We start from the raw sequence: 19,244 nt of genomic DNA, 5'->3' as shown, positions 1-19,244 counted from the left end.
AATTCCATTTGCATCTTACCCACATTTGGTCTAGGAGGAGTTATCAGCTTCTTCTTTTCAAGGACAGATCCTGTTGGGCCTATCCTGTCTCATTTGTCCTCCTATGCTACGTCTCTCCTTGACATCCCAAAATATGACCTCCATTTTCAGCTTTGAACCAGTGGTCAAAGAATACAATGCAAAGGCTATTTTGAGAAGTCTTAATTAGCAAAACTATTAGCTTAATCCTGGAAGATTTGTCTTGGGCAACAATGGTCATTTCATTTGGTGAATTTTCTCAGTGTGAGCCGACAGTCCTTTTCTCCAACTGGAGCACCCGCTGTGTCAAAATAGAGCAGGAACAGTGAAACTAGCTGCCTCCTACAGCCAGGCTAATACAGATTTTATGTGCCCTCTGCCTGGTTGGTTGGTTTACCCACGTGCCACCAAGTAAAAATCCTTGGATGTTGAAAACCTGTCACACAATACAAAATAAAACATTAAGAAAAGATCTGTCTTCATTAGAAATTGCAAATTTCAAAACTATTTTACTAAAATGAATTTCCCAGTTCATGCCACTACATTTATAGTGTTTCATTAATTCTTGTTTACCTAAAGAAAATGACTAAAAATATTCATATGCTATCTGTGTGTCTGTAATGGAAGACGCACACAACACCATTATTAATGTGCATCATATAATGTGTGACTTCTAATTGGATATTATTTTTTGTGAAAATTTTTTTCAACCTTTCATTTATTTAGAAATCCACTTTTCCATTTCAGGTTCATAGGAAGTTCTAGCCTAACTCAGTAGCATCAGGTATAAGACAGGAGCCATCCCTATTGGACTTCCAGCCCACCTTGGAACATACTGTTATAAACCGATTGATTGAAAGGAAATTGTTAAAATTATTTAGGAAGGCACAGTATAAAGATACATAGATACATACATCTAGTGCATATTTTATTGATCCCTAGTGGAAATTGCAGTATTACAGCAAAGTACACATATACAGTATATCAACAGATATTCAGCATACACACAAACTACACTGAATACACACAAGTCTAAAGTGGTTAAGGTAAACTGAAATATTTAATATAACCATATTTTTAATTATCCATCCATCCATCCATTTTCCAACCCGCTGAATCTGAACGCAGGGTCATGGGGGTCTGCTGGAGCCAATCCCAGCCATCACAGGGCGCAAGACAGTAACCAATCCCGGGCAGGGCGCCAACCCACTGCAGTATTTTTAATTAGCATATCAAAATACGAGGAAAACAGTTTAGTAAGCAGACATTTTGTAAAGTCTGATGGCATGCGGTAAAAAAGACCTTTGGTAGTACAGTATTTCCTGGAGTACCATTATAGAATCATTTTTTTGTTGAAGATTCTGTGTAAGTTCTTTAGGGTCTCAAGCAGAAGGTGAGTGATATTATTAATAACAGCCAACAAAATACCCAGAATCCTCTCTGCTGCAACCTCCATGAGACCAGAACATAGCTGATCTTACTGATGCCATCCAGTCTGTTGGCATCCTCTGCTCTCATGCCACTGTCTAATCATTACCCTGCTTATACAGCACACTTGCAACCACCGTCAGATAGTAACATGTGCAGAAATGCTAGTTAGCATAGTTATAAACAAAAACGTATGTGTCCCTGTATTGACAGGAGAATGTATACCTAACAGTGAGATGATCATGAAAGCTATAACATGAATCTTTCTTTTTCTTCTTTTCTTGATAATCAGTGAGTGGCCAATATAGTTATTCAGCATTGTTGGTATTCCTACAGTTCTGCCTACTGACTCAACATAGAGCCAAAAGCTCTACAAAATGTGAAAAAAAGAAGGTGAACGGTGTCAGGGAAAAAAATGAAAATACAATTCAAAACCAAATTTATCAAATCTTAAAACCCAATCTGTTTATCTGCATATTTGAGATGAGAAGTATTGTGATTACTTGATTCTGAATACTGCCACATCCTTGATTATTAAAAGGTGTGCACACTCATGCAACCAGATTTTTGTGTGATTTTATTTTTTCCTTTTTTCTCTAAACAGTTTCTAATTTTTATTCACATTCTTTGTATAGACTGCAATTTTGCAATAAAGTTGGAATAGGTTCTGACAGGATTTATCTTGGTTTCATTTTTTATTATACAAAATCTGTGATTTTGTCAGGGGTGTGTAGACCTTTTATATCCACTGTACAGTTAATACACAGCATACAGGACCATCCAAGTATCTGTACACACCCAGAAGTTTTCATGATTTTGATAGAAATTGATACCATTTTTTTAATCAAGAATTAATTAAATTGATTTCAAAATGCAGCCAAGACTTTACTAGTGTGGCTTTATGTGAAATCTTTCTTGGCATTCTGTCACATGGAATGACCTTTATTCTACAAATAAAAAGCTAAACTAAAAAACTAAACTTTAGGAATGCCAGTACCTGCAACCGAATTGAACAGAACAACATGTTTCAGTGGCACTAAAGCAATAACAAAGGTTTCTCTAATAACCAGTTAGTATTTATAATAACAAATTAAGGATAACCGAATGGAGTTGACCATTAGCACACTGAAGGATTGGCTGCTGAAAATGGGACTTTGTAATCAACTGTAAATAATAAATTAAAAATCAGTCATTACAAGCTATAATAGCCTTTAGAAACACCAGTGATATCTTGGCTATATTTTTAAAGTAGTTTGGTGGTATTTTGATTAAAAAAAGGTTTCAGTTTCTATTACAAATGTGAACATTGCTCAGTGTGTCTAGACTTTTGAATGATACTGCATGTGTTTAATTGGAGCCTGCTGCAGATACCAAATTAGAAACATTTTTACCAGCAAATACTTATTGGGAGCAGTTTGGACAGTATCCTGTCCGTGCCTATCAGTCTGTTGCCCCAGGGTGTTACTGCTGCTGCCACAAAATGCATTATGCTAGGCATCTTTTCTCATTTGAAGTAATTCTGTTCCTTTGAATGTGGGCTCATTGGATAGACCTCACATGCCAAGCAAAAAATGCCTGAAATTTGACAGGTAGAAGATTAATGGGAATCCACTAAATATGAAAGCTTTGGGGAAAGCTTTGTTACCGTTTTTGACACACCACTGACTGGAAGTATGGAAACACCTTAGGGTATTAAAGCTGTAGTCAGGTTATTATAGGTTTTTTTTTTTTTTTGCTAGTTTATGGCAGGGCTATTAACACCTACATGGGGTTAAAGTAGATTAAGGCAGTTACTGTTTTTGTGAATTTTGTAGGTTCTGTCAGTTTCTGCATTTGTTTTTCACTATGAACTTAGGAGGCTTTCCTTATTCTAAAGATGTATAGTACATGTAAAGTCATTAGGCAAATTTTATGTGTGAATTAAAGTGGACTTGTACAACATTCAGGATTGCTTTGGTGCCTTTTGCCCAGTGCTGCCGTAAAAGGCTCCAGTCCCTCTTCTATTGTGACTAGTATTAAGCAGGTTTTGGAATTATATTAATGTTATGTTGCTTTATAAAACTCTGTATTACCCTTACAGGGCTGCAGACTGAAACCAGGTGGGTCACAAATTCAAACATCTGTGATATTTTTCATTTTGTTCTTAGTGTATCACTGAGTTGACTACTGGCCTAAAGATACAGTTGAGTGGTGTCTTGAAATTGGCTATGTATCAACAGATGTGCTCACTCTGCAGTGAGCCAGTATCTGGTTCGGTGTTGTTTCACTTGTGGCAGGGTGTTCTATATCACTCAGTGCTTATTGCTGAGTTTGGAAAAACATTATAGCATACAACTCTTCACAGGCAAGGTAGGTGGCAATTTTCTGTGAGTTGCTAGAAGGGTGGGTGGATGGCACTAGATGAATGTCAACATCCAACAGGGAAGGGAAGAGCATCCTTTAATAAGCCTCAGGAGGATTCATAAAAGATGGCAGGCTTCCAAAGAAAAAGAACAACTAGCCCTTTTGCAGGCATTAGTGCTTGCCTTGGTCTGAGCGATGCTAAAGAGCATGATAATGGTTACTGATACCATGATAACAACCGTGTTCACATTTCAGCCAAAATGTGCGAGGCTAGCTACATCTTGTTCCTAGTTTGCATTTGTTGTTTTGGAGGCATTTCCTGTGGACCATAACAACAAGAAAGTGAAGTAATCAGACTTGTTAAGTTCTTAAGAGTGTGGTATTGCTGTTTATTATTGTTCAATAAACAATCTTTTTATTGGAATAAATTTTTTAGTGAGTGTCTCTGTCTTTCCATTTTGGTACTAGCTACAGCACGCTCAAATACAAATTCATCAAAAAATAATTGTTAGGGTATTTCCTTTTATTTTATCCTGTCTTTACCTTTGGAATGGTCAGCTTTTGCCTTTCGTTCTCTTAAGTAAATAGAGCTTCAGTGGTGTTTTCTGGTAAGATGATGCTCTACCAGTTTGTTCACAGCATGAATCTCCAAATAATGAAATAGATATTTTACTGTTGCACTGGTTTCCTCCCACAGTCCAAAGACATGCAGGTTAGGTGCATTGGCAATTCTAAATTGTCCCTAGTGTGTGTATGTGTGTGCGCGCCCTGTGGTGGGCTGGCGCCCTGCCCGGGGTCTGTTTCCTGCCTTGCGCCCTGTGTTGGTTGGGATTGGCTCCAGCAGACCCCTGTGACCCTGTAGTTAGGATATAACGGTTTGGATAATGGATGGATGGACATGCAGCATTTAAGTGTCTACAGTTCATACAAACTGGCTTTTCTCTATGATGCTGGTCAAAAATATGTGACATGGTTTTTGTTTACAGATTGTGGATCCATGTATGATGCGACTTGTCTATTTATAAAATATAAATACAATTGTAAGCTGCTTGTCTGTTTGTTTATTCGCTTGTCACTCAAACCCACTGAAGTGATTTTCCAAAATTTTGCTTATATTGTTGCTTCAACCTCACATATACACTACATGGCATACTAGGGATGGGGTTGCAACCCAAAATCTAGCAGGGACTGCAATTCCCATCAGGCAGCAGAAGTGCATTGGTGCTGATGGAAGGATATTGTCATCAGTGTCCACAAACATTTCTACCAACCAAAGCAGGATCTAATTTAAGATCAGAGGTACAACGTTTTCTTCTCAATTAATTTGGATAGCAATTTCATTGTGTCACTGGAATACACCTTTTGACTTAAGAGTATGTCTTTTTTTGTATCATCGTGGGTTGTGTTTATCAATATTGAATCTCCAAAATAGTTTTTCCCTGTTTGATACCCAGGCAACAACATTGCTTCAGCTAGTCTTAAATAATAGCGTTCACCATACTAATTTATTTTATATTCTATAATACCAGAGTAACATTTCATTGTTCATCTAACACTGTAGCACGAATGTGATGCTCAGTGTATTTCACATGCTAGGAAACAAGTATATAGTACTGGGTAGGACTTCCTTTTTTTTCTAGAACAGCTTATACTTTTTGAAGCATGGATTCAGCTAAGTTCTGAAAACTCTCCTTTATAATTTTGATTCATGTTGACTAGATAACACCATAAAACAATTTCTGTCCTTTGAATGGTATTTTCACTCACAGAACTGCTCCTTATTGGTTGTTATTTGTGTATACCACCATTCTCTGTAAACTCTGTAATGTATTAAAATCTCATTGTGTTTCCCGAGGTGCTAGAATCATGTTTGGCACCAACAATAATACCATATGGGGTCAGTCTCCCTTAGATCACATATCATACCTATTTTAATGTTTGTTTAAACAACAACAAAGCCTCTTAATTGTGTCTTTGTGCTGTATACATGAGTTGCAGCCACATTATTGGTTATTTGGAGGATCAGAATATTTGCATTAATGACCAGGTGGACTAAATAAAATGGTCATTGAGTGTATAATGTATTATTACAAACACCTGACAAGTACCAGAGATGTGTGATGGGCAACTAAAGTGCAAATTTGTGATGTCTGGTGAACAGCCAGCTGCATATGAATGTACAAGTGGAGTGGTGTCTTACTGAAATGAATTGTAAAATAAATATGTGGCTGCTGTAGATGGATTTTCTTAATCTCATAATTGCAATTGTTTGTTGGTTTTGGATTGTTGGCGAGGGATGTGATTGTTTCTGTCTTTTTACATTTGAAGCAGGCATGCAGCCACTAAACAAAAAGAGTTTGACAGAATTGCATATATGGGACTACAAAATTGTACTACACCTGGATGCTATTTGAAGCTACTGTATGAGTAATGAGCCAGCAAATGTTATTTTCTACCTCCGTAGGGCCTGGTCCATCATTGTTTGTGACATCTGTAGTACAACTCTAAAAACACAGAATTTGAAAAAGTTTAAACAGTTTAGAATTTTGAATGCTTACTAGTCAGATTATAAATGTAAGCTTACTAGCTAACATACATAAAGAAATGTTTGAGTTTTTAGTTTGTATTCTTAGATGGTATGGAAAAAAGCAGTGAAGGTTAGTATGATGGCCCTGTGTTTATTGCAGTCTTCTTTCCTTGTTAAGTTTGATGTGCTTCATTCAAAAGAGACATTCATTAAGTTTTTTGATGGTACTTTAATTAATATTAGGGATTGCATTGTACTTCCAAATAGCTAGCCAGGCCATGACCTGCTGGGCTGGCTACTTTGAGCAGCTGTTTAAAGCTTGATTCTCTGGCTAGGGCACTGGACATCAAGCTGTGTGTTCTTGCTCTCACTCTGTTCAGTGCTTGCATGGACTGGGTGCTGGATAAAGTTGTGGGGTCCAGCGGCTGTGGGGCAACTGTTAATGAAGAAAGATTCACGGATCTTGACTTTGCCGACAATGTTGTGATCTTTGCGGCGTCAATGGAGTCTCTGATTGAAGCTCTTGAGAGACTGAGCGAGGAGTCTGAGTGTCTGGGCTTGCCAGTGTCCTGGATAAAAATCAAGATCCAGACCTTAATGACCTCTTGGGCACAGCCTTTAGCGGTGTGTTTGTCTGTGGAGTGTTGACCTTGTTGAGAGATTTACTTACCTTGGCAGCAACATTCACGTCTCTGCTGACTCTTCCTATGAAGTCAGTAGGTGGATTGGGAGAGCATGGGGGGGTCATGAGGTCACTGTAAAAGAGCTTGTGGTACCCCTGATAAAGGAAAGGAGAAAGGTCCATGTCTTCAGAGTCCTGGGGCCTCATGTATAAATGGTGTGTACGCACAAAAATGTTGCGTAAGCCCATTTCCACGCTCAAATCGCGATGTATAAAACCTAAACTTGGCATAAAGCCACTCACATTTTCACAGTAGCTCAAACCCAGGCGTATGCAAGTTCTCCGCTCAGTTTTGCAAACTGGCGGCACCCAGAATCAAAGCAGTGCTTTTTCTCCAGTGTGGTTTCCCTTTCTTTTTAGATCCACATCCCTGACACAGCTTTATCATATACACTGAAATTAACCGCATATTGTTCATTAGTTTAAGACATCTGATTGTAATTAACCTGTAACAATATAATGGTCCATGGAATGGCCAAACTATTCCAAATACCATAGCTGCTTTAGCGTTGTTACTCTCACTGCACCTTTTTCTACTTTCAGCTGCTCCCGTTAGGGGTTGCCACAGCAGATCATCTTTTTCCATATTACTCTTACTGCACCACTCAGAGCAGCTGATTGGAAGGAGAATTATCAGTATACAGCATCAAGCACATGCTGCCTGAGCCATGCTGCCTATTTGAACTGCTCTAATCCAACAAACGCTTCAGAGCCTTTCCTGTATGGACCTCACGGTTCACAAACAGTTTCATCCCAAGAACTATAAATGCACTCAGTCAATCCATCAAGTGCTCCTTATAGAACTGTTTGTACTTACAAGTACAATTACCTCACTGTAAACTTGCGATACAGTTATAATATTGCACAACCTGCTCTACTTTATAAAGCGTGTATTTACGTATGATGACGATACCATTTTTAAGATGAAATGCAGCAAAATATGTTTATTACATTATACAGATAAAATGTTAACATCATTTAAATAATCTATATTGTTGATAATTAAACGTGAGAACACGATGTAGCAGCGCTAGCGACGAGCTAGTGCCCCGATTATTCCTGCTTCGTGCTGTATTCTTGCTGGGGCTGGCGCAACATTGGAAAGGCAGATGGATAGAATAATTAAACATGTAGAAGATATTTCAATGTTCCTTAAAAGTTTTGAAGAATCCGTGTTCTAAGCTTACAGATGGCTTAACGTCTGTTACAGAGCTGATTGTGTGGCGATTGGTTACTTGGAGAAAGAAAAGGAAGGACAGGAATTGGGGGTTAGTACGTTTGAAAGAGACAGTACTACTGCAATAAATTATTTCATCGAAGGTCGCGCAGCAAGCATCTTGCAAGAGGCAGGAACAATCTGTGGACGAGGCGCTTGCTCATCACTATCACTGCACCACCATGTTCCCATGTTTAATAACATGCTTTAATTCCTATCATCATGAAAATGATATCAAGCATATATCTCAGTATTTTAATTATTCAGAGAGCTGTAATATCATGAATGTAATGGATTCTGTGTCCTGTCAGAGGAAGAGAAAGCCCATTTAAGAAGTAGGTAGTGCACATAGAAGATCAAATACAAAACAAAGCATTTAACATGCTACTTCAGTTACGATGGGATTTGGGAAACAAGTAAATTAAACGATTTTAAGATGAAGTTTATGATGTTCTACTTAAATGACAAAATAAACTACGTGATTAAAGTGGAAATTTCGAGATTAAAGTTGACATTTCGTGCTTTTTTCCCCACTGTGTGCCTATTTTTTTTTCCTCTGTACCCTAATAAGCTTTCATATGACACTCAGACGGTGGGCTACAACTCGCCTTTTCACAGCAACTTTGATATCTGACCGCTTCTTTTTTATCTCGGGCACTGTGCGACTTTGTGAACTTGAACTTTCGAGTTTCTCCGACACTCTGTCACTCGATCAACTTCCTTTTGTTGATTATATCACTGTTTAAACCAACAAATAGTAGGTTTTTCCTTGCCTGTAATTGGTATTCACTGAAATTCTTCTATTTTCCCCCGTGCTTTTGCCATTGTCTTTTCACAGAAGGCTGAGCTTAAGGGCTATTTATATTGATTTGCATATTCAAAGAGGTGTAATTCTAGGAGGAGTTGGGACGGGACAGCAGGCGCGTGCATGTGCGTTATTTTTCATGCTGACTGGGATTTATGTAGCGGAAGAACGTGGAAGTTGGCGTTCGCACAGTTTTATGCATCTGGATTTTTTTGTGCGTATGCACATTTCCGCTTTTGTCCGTACGTCATGTTATAGTGTGAATTCTATGCACACCGTTATACATGAGGCCCCTGGTCCATCCTGTTTTGCTGTATGGTTGTGAGAGACCTGAGATGAAGACCGGACTCCTTCAGTACTGTGTCTCTTCAGAGAATCCTTGAATACTACTGGTTTGACTTTGTGTCGTACAAGCGGTTTCTCATGGAGTCCCGAATGAGGCATATTACCTGCATTGCAAGTGAGCGTTAGTTGCAGCACTATGGCCATGTGGCACAATTCCCCAAGGATGATTCAGTTCACAGGATCCTAATTGTTAGGGACCACAGGGGCTGGACCAGGCCAAGGGGACGTCCACGTAACAACTGGCTGTGACAGAAAGATGATCATTTCTGAGTGGATGAGACAGGACCGCGTGTCTGCCTGGGGAGTTGCCAACCAGGATCCCAAGCTCTTTCGTCATGTGGTGGGTGCAGCAGCACACTGTGCCAGTGCCTGCTCTGTAACCTGACCTGACCTGATTTCCCTTCCTTGCTATTTAGAAAATAAACAACTATAGAGACAGTTGTTATAGGTGGAATTGCTTTGTGTTACTGGAGAACACATTTATATAAACTGACATTGTTATTGAGGAAAAAAAAGATGTTTTTTTTAGTTATGCCCAATACCAATAAAATGCTTTTGCATTAAATGACATTTTTGTTGAAAATGTGAGATCCTAAAACCCGTTTTGAGTTAGCACACGTCAACTATATTTGGCGCCATATTTATTGCTTTGTTATCCACTAGGTCCTCGTGTTACTTTGTTACATTTCCCCAGGAGTGGCAGAATGTAAATGCACACAAAACATAAGATTTAAAAGTGTTTTTTGGTTTCGGAGACAGTAGGTCTCTGTCACTTTCTTAGTCTGAAGCAATGAACTGCATAGTAGATTTTTGCAATATAATAATGGTTAAACTTTTTTTAGGCATATGCTTGAGCATCCCTTTAAGGGATTTGTTAAGAGTATAGTACCATATACATCCATAAATACATGATTGCATATTTATAGGAGTTAGAAAGGAGGTTTCAAGTCTGAGTTTCACCCTATAATGCGAGAATATATGAATACCCTACACGTATTGAAACTGTTGAAGTATATTATTATTGTCAGTAATGCTCCAAGTAATAGTTAATGCAGTTCTCTCTCATACACATTTTTGTATGGAAAATCTTAGTAAAAGATTTTTTTTCTGCTTTTGCACAGTCATATTCAGGTAAAATAATGCATTTTGATTCATTAACTGCAGAAGGTCAGTCCTGGAGATAGGCAATGATATTTACCTAAAGTCCTCTTTGGCATCTGGATTCCTTGAACACAAACATTTCTTAGTTCATTTATTTGACTAAGCCAAGTGGATTAAAAAGTTAAAGGTGAAAGATTTTGAAACTATTTTTATGTAAATTTATTACCCTTATATTACTAATGCCTTGTCTCAATATTAAACACAATTAATGCAATTTGAACAACAGTCTAAGTCAAATATGTAGATAATTTAAAAAATGCAGAGAACTAAATGGACCATACAAGCTCTTGAGATTAATATTTTGATGCATCTCATTTATTTCCCTCCATCCTCTCTAGAACATTGGCATTGCAGTATATTTTCTTGATGTTTATCACAGATTTGGATAGACTTCACATAGCCCATGGAGCAGTTAAATACCTTGAATTTCAGTTTGGGATTGCAAAAATGATTTATTTTATATGAAAATCCCACGTGGTTTAGATTAATAAACCTAGGAAACACTCAGCACTTCAAAATAAAAACCAATTAAAAGAAACACTATCATTATCATTATTTCAGTTATTTTTCTTTTTACAACATGTGTTCAGAAATAAAACTACATAATTAGCCCATGCTTTGAGAGCGCAACTGTATGACCAGTCAGCTGTTAGAGTCTAGGTTTTACCTTGTAGTGTCCAAAAATTAGCATACAGTACCTGATGAAGCCACATTGATTAAGAAATAATAGCAGAATGGATTTCTGGCCAATTAAAACACCATACATAAAGCCAATAAGAATACAGATTCTTCACATTTTCTTATTGGGCTTTGCTACAGTTTTTCATTCAGTTCAGAGTTATAAGGAACCAGTTCCTATCCCTGCATAACTGACCGCAAGGCTGGAATGGTACATCAATTTATTGCACGTCAATGTCACATACACCGTACACCCACAGTCACTCATATTGGACTAGTTTAGATAGATAGATACTTTATTAATCCCAGCAGCAGCATACTAATACAAAAAAACAATATTAAATTAAAGATTGATAACAATGAAGGTAAAAACAGACAATAAGTTTGTATAATGTTAATGTTTACCCCCCCCCGGGTGGTATTGAAGAGTCGCATAGTTTGGGGGAGGAACGATCTTCTCAGTCTGTCAGTGGAGCAGGACAGTGACAGCAGTCTGTCGCTGAAGGTGCGCCTCTGTCTGGAGATGATCCTGTTTAGTGGATGCAGTGGATTCTCCATAATTGATAGGAGCCTGCTGAGCGACTGTCGCTCTGCCACAGATATCAAGCTGTCCAGCTCCATGTGAGTGTTTTTTGTTTTAGTGTTGCTATTTAATATAACCTGGTGCAACTCCCACACTGGTACAGAACAAATATGGAAACTCCACACGTGTAGCACCAGTTATTTTTGTGGCAAGAAGAACTCAAGACAGGTTTCAAACAAACTATTTCTATACCTGTGGCTAGGCTACAAAAGTAATAAAATGAGTTGTTCTGTATGTGTTATTCTGTCAAAAATATAATGTGTAATAAATGTTTTAAACCTCCCACACTGAGCAGACATCAATATGGCTCATTTTATAATCATATAATACAGTATCTAATGTATTGACACCTGTGCAGATTGACAGACACATTAAGTTAGCGGGGTGCTATTATAACCACCTAACAGATTTAAAGCGCTATCTGTGTTGTGTGCATTTAGTTTTTAAAGCCAGTGGAGTGTTCGTTAGTATTAGTCACAGATGTGGAAAAAGGTCTAAAGTGCAACAAAAAGTACAAAACTGGCACTTGATATTGGGGAAGTTCAATGTGTCTTCCATTTGCATGCTTTGCTGAATAAATATATACTGTATTTCATTAATTTCATTATCATAGCACTTTATTAATATCAGACCATGAAAGTGTAGCCTTATCATATACTGGACACGCAAAAATGACTGCTAGCCTGTAAAATATTATAGATTATTTAACAGTTGTTTCTATTCATAAATTGATTATTGACCCTGCTGAATCCTCTTAAGGGCTCTAAACGCAAAGCCTATCCAGTTAGAATTGGTGTAAGTTAGGAATATATCCTGGGCAAAAAAATACCACTAGGTCACAAAAGACAAAAAAAATGACATAGAAAGTCACAACATCAGTAGCACCAAGACCTTATCCACCTTCATGAGAGCCAGTGACAGGCCAAGCATCAGCATGTCATGCCTTTAGTAGAAACAAGCTAGAAGCTTTGCAGGTCAACAGCTCCCTAGAGACATTTCAAGTTTAACCTCAGTTTCATTTTTGCTACAATACAGAAGAGTTTTGCATAGTAATGCAGTGAACTCTACATTGATTTCTGCACAAACCCCTTCTTAATTTTTTATTCTGCTAAAAGCAGACATTGCATCCATCCATTAGACAGCATGCAATAGTCTGTTTTCTGGGGGTTGAAATCTGTTCAAGTGGTATATCATGTGTAATACAGTGTATAAAAACAACTTTACACAGATGTGCAAATTTGACTTATTTCTATTATTTTAAGATGTTGGTACTTGAACAAATAACTGCATGTCAGGCTTTATTCACATTTTTCAGTAACAATCATTTTTCCCTTTTCTTCCTAGACTAAGAAGCTACAGATATACAACCTACAATATTATCTGTTTGAGAAAGGAAAATGAGGTTTCTACTTAGCAGCAAGCATAATGTCTGGGTCAAGCAGCAGTTAGTGTAGATAATGCCCCAAGGTCCCCTCCAGCTAGTTCACCATTTTGTCACAGTTCAGTAGTTCTGCAAATGCCAACAAGAAATTAGATGGCACAGTGCAAAACATGAGTTAGGCATCAGCTTTCATAGCTACCTCTTTATTTTTAATTGGTCTTTTTTTTTTCAAAAGGTAAGCAGGAAAAATCAATTTATGAGCCACTCAATTTGAAAGAGGTAGCTTTTCTAAATATTGTCTGGGTAATAAAGGAGGTGGTTCATGAACTTTATTTTTGTGTAGACTTTCTTAATATGTAGTTTGATTTTGGTTCAAGACAACTTTACATGATTACCTGGTTTTATTATTTTCTTTTCTGGAAAGTTTGATTTAAACAGGACTGATTAGGTGTGAAATTTTATGTTAAATGCTAAATATTGTCAAAAGAGAATAATAGAGCATTTTATTCACATTTTCACTCTGTATATTATCTTTGTAGGTTCTAGAAGTGGTGCGCTCAAATTATGACACTTTGACATTAAAGCTGCAAGATGGCTTGGATCAGTACGAGAGGTACTCTGAGCAGCCCAAAGAGGCCGCCTTCTTTAAAGAGCTGGTAAGTGATAACATAAGATCCAATGTTTATATGACCATTCAAAAAGATATATGCACAAGAATTCTCTCAAATAGTACTTAAGCTGGGTGTGGTACAGCTCCTACTCGGGAACCAAACTTTCTGGTTGTGTCTTTGACAGCCTCTTCATTATTCATTTCTAAAATGCCTTGGCAGAAATTGCAAATACCTAATCATCCTGGTATTCTGTTAGCAGGGTTAGAAGTGAGTTGTCTAACTTTCCATGTTTTCATTAGCTTACTTTTTCTGTCTTGATTGTAATAAGGTTTGTTGGCTTTTTATAGCCATCTTCCTATTAGTTCTACTGATCCTATTGGGCAGAGTAATCCCATAAATAGTAAATCTGTACAGACAAGCAGATTAGGCAATAGGAGTTATTCAAAGAACAAATAAAGAAGCTGAATCACTGGTTTGAAAAAACGATAGGAACCTATTAAAAAAAACATATATGCCAACAGCTGAGTAACAAGATACTCTAAACATTAGCAAAGCATAAAATACACAGTATTTTGGTTATAGTAAGCAGTGCTATGGGCACACAATGTGGTCTGAGTATAGCAGACCTGCTACTTGTATCTATTATACAGCTTTGCTTGATGGGTTTCATTGACACCTGTCATTATTTTCTCTGCCTTCTGTGTAACCTCTGACTGAACTTTGAGGCGTTGCACAGTGTGTTTTATAAATATTGAAAGCTTCAGGGAGATCTTCCTGTGCAGTGAAGTTTCTGTTTTAGACGTCTGGATATCTGGCTTCAATCTGTTCCAGTGTGGCTGGGGCTTCCATGGAGGCTGGTTGGTAGTTTACGTTTATGGCAGTCGTGGTGTTATGCATCATCATGACCTCTGCACAACTGACTATGTACTGTTGTTGCTGCAACTCATTATCAAACACCAGGGTCACAACTTCTCTGGCAGTACCTATCGGTGCCTGTGCCGAGCAGTAATTTATGTATCTTCTTGGAGCTTGAGCCACAACACGGTTGTGCAAAGTGTCTTTTTTAACAAATGTACACATCATATGTGGCAAATTCAAATTTTTCCACGAGGAGTTAGGCGATTCCACCACTGATAAGCAGCTAGTCGAGGTGTGCTTGGGTTTGTCATTGCATCTGACCTCAGCAGCATGCCAATCATTTGTCTCTTATCCGTGAAATTAATCAGTCAGTGATTTCGTCATCTGCCAGATGATAACTTTGAATTGCTGACTACACCACACATTGGACACTCCATTGTGGTGTGAGTATCAGCCAACCTATGTCATTAGATCACAGCATGACAGTGACAAAATTGTACCAGTGTATAGTCCCTTTTTGAACGTTAATTGGAGTAACATGTTTAAAATAGTTTAAGCTAGTGAAATTGAGTCCCTCAGGTTGTTTCTGGTGCTCATTTTGATTCATACCTTATACAACTATGAAGCTTCAAGCACACCCATCATTGTCTTGTCTTGGGGATACATGAGTCATCGATTGCACCACCACACTGAGTTTCTTCTCTTTTGGGATCCTGGTATAGAGGTGATCAGAGAACACAACACTGGTGGTTTACCTATTCCAAAAAGATTGGTGTTATACAGTAGTTACTCGTAGTGGTAATATGCCATGATGCTTTCTGCTGCACCTCTTTTTGACAAATATATATTTTCAAAATCACATGTATTCTTAGCAGCCTATGAGGTTGCAGTCTTTTGATCTTTAGAAAATACTAGGGGGCTCCGCCCCCTGCTCGCTTCGCTCGCCAACCCCCATGTTTGGTTTACCGGATATACAATACAATACAATACAATTTATTTTTTGTATAGCCCAAAATCACACAAGAAGTGCCGCAATGGGCTTTAACAGGCCCTGCCTCTTGACAGCCCCCCAGCCTTGACCCTCTAAGAAGACCAGAAAAAACTCCCAAAAAAAAACCCTTGTAGGGAAAAAATGGAAGAAACCTTGGGAAAAGCAGTTCAAAGAGAGACCCCTTTCCAGGTAGGCTGGGCGTGCAGTGCGTGTCAAAAAGAAGAGGGTCAATACAATACAATACAATACACAGAACAGAATAAATCCTCAATACAGTATAAAAATAAAAATTCTAGAAGTACAGACTAGAATTTCACATTAGATGATATCACATAATATGATTTGGATTTGTTTTAAGTCCTGGAGACCTCATTCATCAAGCTGCCTCCCCCATTTTGCCATTCCACATCTGAAATAGCGCTAATCCGATGAAAGGACCCCTCATTCCCACGTCCCCATTCATCAGGGATGACTTTACCTTAGGCAGGCAATCTACAATTTAAATAGATTGTTATTTTCTTGGGAATTGTTACATATGCATTATTTTCACTTTTACTTTAAAAACTTTTGTAAAAACAATACTTGTTTCTTTATTTCCTGCCCCGCGCGTGGTTACATCTCTTTCTTGCCAGACGTATAATGCTGCTCGTGTTGTGAAGGGTGTTGCGGCTGAACGTATGCTAAGGATATGCCTTTGGATCATTTGCTGTCTTTTTGCTGCTTGCCTGTACAGCCGCTGTCCTTTTTGCTACGGCCCTGGGACAATCTCTTGGCACCAAGTCTCATGTTTACGGTCCCCGTGAGACGCACCTTGGCAAGTCTCCTTGGTCTCGCGGGTCTTTAAAATGTCTTCCGAGATAATCACGTATCGTAGCCTTGCATTTGCTTTCCAGGACAGGATTTCTTTTTATAATAGAGAGAGAGAACAATTTAGGAGACTGTACAGCAGTAAGGGTTCTTTAGCATTCTAAGCAGGAGTTTATCTCACTAGTCTTGATTTTGTTCACGTATCTAGATAATAGACTTGCCCCAACTGCAGAATTATAGTACTGTTCATCCTCTGCATCTTTAGTCTTCCCTTAATAATATCTCAAAACAGCTTCTTCCATTGGCCTACAAAGTGCCACGTCTACCACATTGAACCCCACAACAAAGGAGGTATCGAGGCTGCTAGTTTTCATTTTGTGAGTGAAAATGTGTTTGGATTTGTAGCTTTCTGCTAAAGAAGCATTTAAACTTTCTCGTGTTAGTAAATTAAATGTATTTACAGTCTAATCTGTTTACAATCAGGTACATATGTATTTACTACATGTTAAATCACATAGTACAAGTACTCAGAAAAGGAAAGTCCATTGGCCATGCAAGTAATCAATCATTGATTACCAATGATATTGACTGTTGGCACAAGCCTATGTAGGTACTAACAAAGAAACTGTTACCATCCATAGTACACAATCCTTCAGCCAGGTTCTCTGCCATGTGCTGGTCAGGAAAAAACCTGTTTGCTTAAACTTTTCAGCTCTGCTTTTTCACCTGGCTGAAAACTAAAAAAATGACGAATAACTGCACTAGTTTTCTGCATCCAGATAAGCCATCATTAAAAGCTGGCTTTTGATTGCTAGTACCTACATAAAGTGTTCCGATCTAGATCTGGAAATTATCAGTGTGTTTTTATGAAACATGTGGAAGTGCCTTCGGCATGAAGACTCTGGTCAACCATTGGGGCATGTTTTGTGCAGGGCTAATTATAATGTGCTACTTCAGGAACTCATTTTTTACCAGCTATAATCAGGCTTTACCAACTATCCCATGTGGTAAGAGAAACATTTTCTTCAATTTTAATACCCATGAACTACATCCATTTTCTGTTCCACTTGTGTAGTGTAGAATCATGTATGTTCTGTTAAGTGGCAACTCTAAATTGGACCTGTGTGGGTGAGAGCTTAAGGGTGCGCTCTGATGAGGGTTGATTCTGGTCATAAGTTTTGATCATTTCAAACAAATTATGGACATATTTTACTTACTCTGTATATGTATTTATTTGTTTTACTATAATTTTTGTGTGTATGTGATTGCTGGTAATATGTGTGGGAGGCAGAAATATTATACTTTCCCTGTCTATCTGTCTATCTTGTATGTCTGTCAGTCTGTCTGTCTTTTCATCTGAAGCAAGTAAAATAATGTTGATTAAGGTCCCCATCTCATCATTGCTGAGGTCCAGTGGTGTAGCTTACAATTAATTATTCTAAATGCATGTAGTCTATTTGCACTGGTAGAACTGCATTGAAAGATTTAAAAAAATAAGTACCGGTTACATAATGATCCTATTTGCTTATTGTTTTATTTTATAGGTACGCTCAATCAGCTTGAATGTGCGGAAGAATGTGTCCCTCAACACTCTGAGCCAAGACTTCCTACTGAAAGAATTCTCTTCCATATCCTGAGACTTTGTCTTCGTCTCAAGTGAACTGTCATTCTCATAATGTGCTCCCAGAGTGCCCTGTAGACACTTTACTTACACTGTGATCGATGCAGACATCTCTCACACTGACTGTGCTGCCCAAAAGAATTGAATATTTTCAGCTGTGAAATAACCAGGCTTTGTAATTGTTGTTCAGACTCTGTAACTCTACATCTGTTTGGGATAGGGGACTTTTGGGGGTATCCATCCTGCCTTCTGCCACACTGAAATGAACAGTGTTAATTAAGGCTGATTGAATTAAAACAAATCTCTCTTATTCTGTTGTGTTGAAAATACATTGTTGTGTTACGGAAATTTTTACTGTTATTTCAGTCTAGTAAGGGATCCGAAGAGCAGTCAGCTGAATCAGGTAAACTGAATATAGTGAATCTCCAAATCAATAAACTGGAAGTGAAAAGCACTGAGGGCTTAGTTAAATTGAGTTGTGTGATCTGAAAATTTGCTAGAGTGCAGCATCAAGAACTTCTCTTTTGGTTTCCCAGGTAACAATGAAGAAATCAATGTTGTTAAAAGGGGGTGTTCAGTGCTGCAGTGCGCTCTCTCTTGCATGTGGCAGTCCAATAGTTAGTGAGATAAAGTACATCCTAATAAAAATTATGCTTTATAAGGCTAGTCTACAGGTTTCTGACGGATTCCTGAGAGTAATACACTTTGTTTCAGGATGGTAGGAGAGAAGATGTGTGTAAATGGAGATGGGAATGCCTTGTCATTTGTCATTGATATACTAGGATAGATTGTTTAAAATAATTGACCATTCTGATGAAATCGTACGTACCACCTGTTTTAAATCTTGCTGTATTACCTGTTATGGACAAAAATTATTCAGTGTTATTTATATGTACTGTTCCTCAAAATAGACATTTTTTTTAACAATTTCAAGTGTTAAAAAATCTTAGTTTTTATTTTGCATTGTTTTATGTGTGAGATGTTATTTTCCTTGAGGTTACCTGACTCTAGCCTCTGGGAGCTTTTGCTTTGAAACCCAGCTGTGCCAATGATGCACATGAACATCAGCTGGGGAGTTTGGTTTAGGGCTGTTACTTCACTAATTTGCTTTTCAGAATCAGTGAACTATAAAATTAAATTGAATTAGAATTTTTCATCGCTGCACCTAAAACTGCCTTACTGAAAAAAA

At 38.0% G+C, this 19,244-nt stretch overlaps 1 protein-coding gene across 2 annotated transcripts in view; it reads left to right on the top strand.

Moving 5' to 3' along the window:
- The window catches only part of armh3 (armadillo like helical domain containing 3), a 221,722-nt gene extending 202,747 nt beyond the window's left edge, over nucleotides 1–18,975 (top strand). For both annotated transcript variants that reach the window (XM_028795718.2, XM_028795717.2), the window contains exons 25-26: nucleotides 13,707–13,823; nucleotides 17,979–18,975. In XM_028795718.2, coding sequence (XP_028651551.1) covers nucleotides 13,707–13,823; nucleotides 17,979–18,071 — 210 coding nt within the window. In that variant the 3' untranslated portion in view covers nucleotides 18,072–18,975. The remainder of the gene's footprint in view (nucleotides 1–13,706; nucleotides 13,824–17,978) is intronic.
- Nucleotides 18,976–19,244: the final 269 nt, after the last annotated feature.

Source organism: Erpetoichthys calabaricus, chromosome 2, assembly GCF_900747795.2.
Source record: "Erpetoichthys calabaricus chromosome 2, fErpCal1.3, whole genome shotgun sequence".
Classification (NCBI taxonomy): Eukaryota; Metazoa; Chordata; class Cladistia; order Polypteriformes; family Polypteridae; genus Erpetoichthys; species Erpetoichthys calabaricus.
The sequence above is the reverse complement of the archived record's forward strand: the minus strand, read 5'-3'. Positions and strand labels throughout refer to the sequence as shown.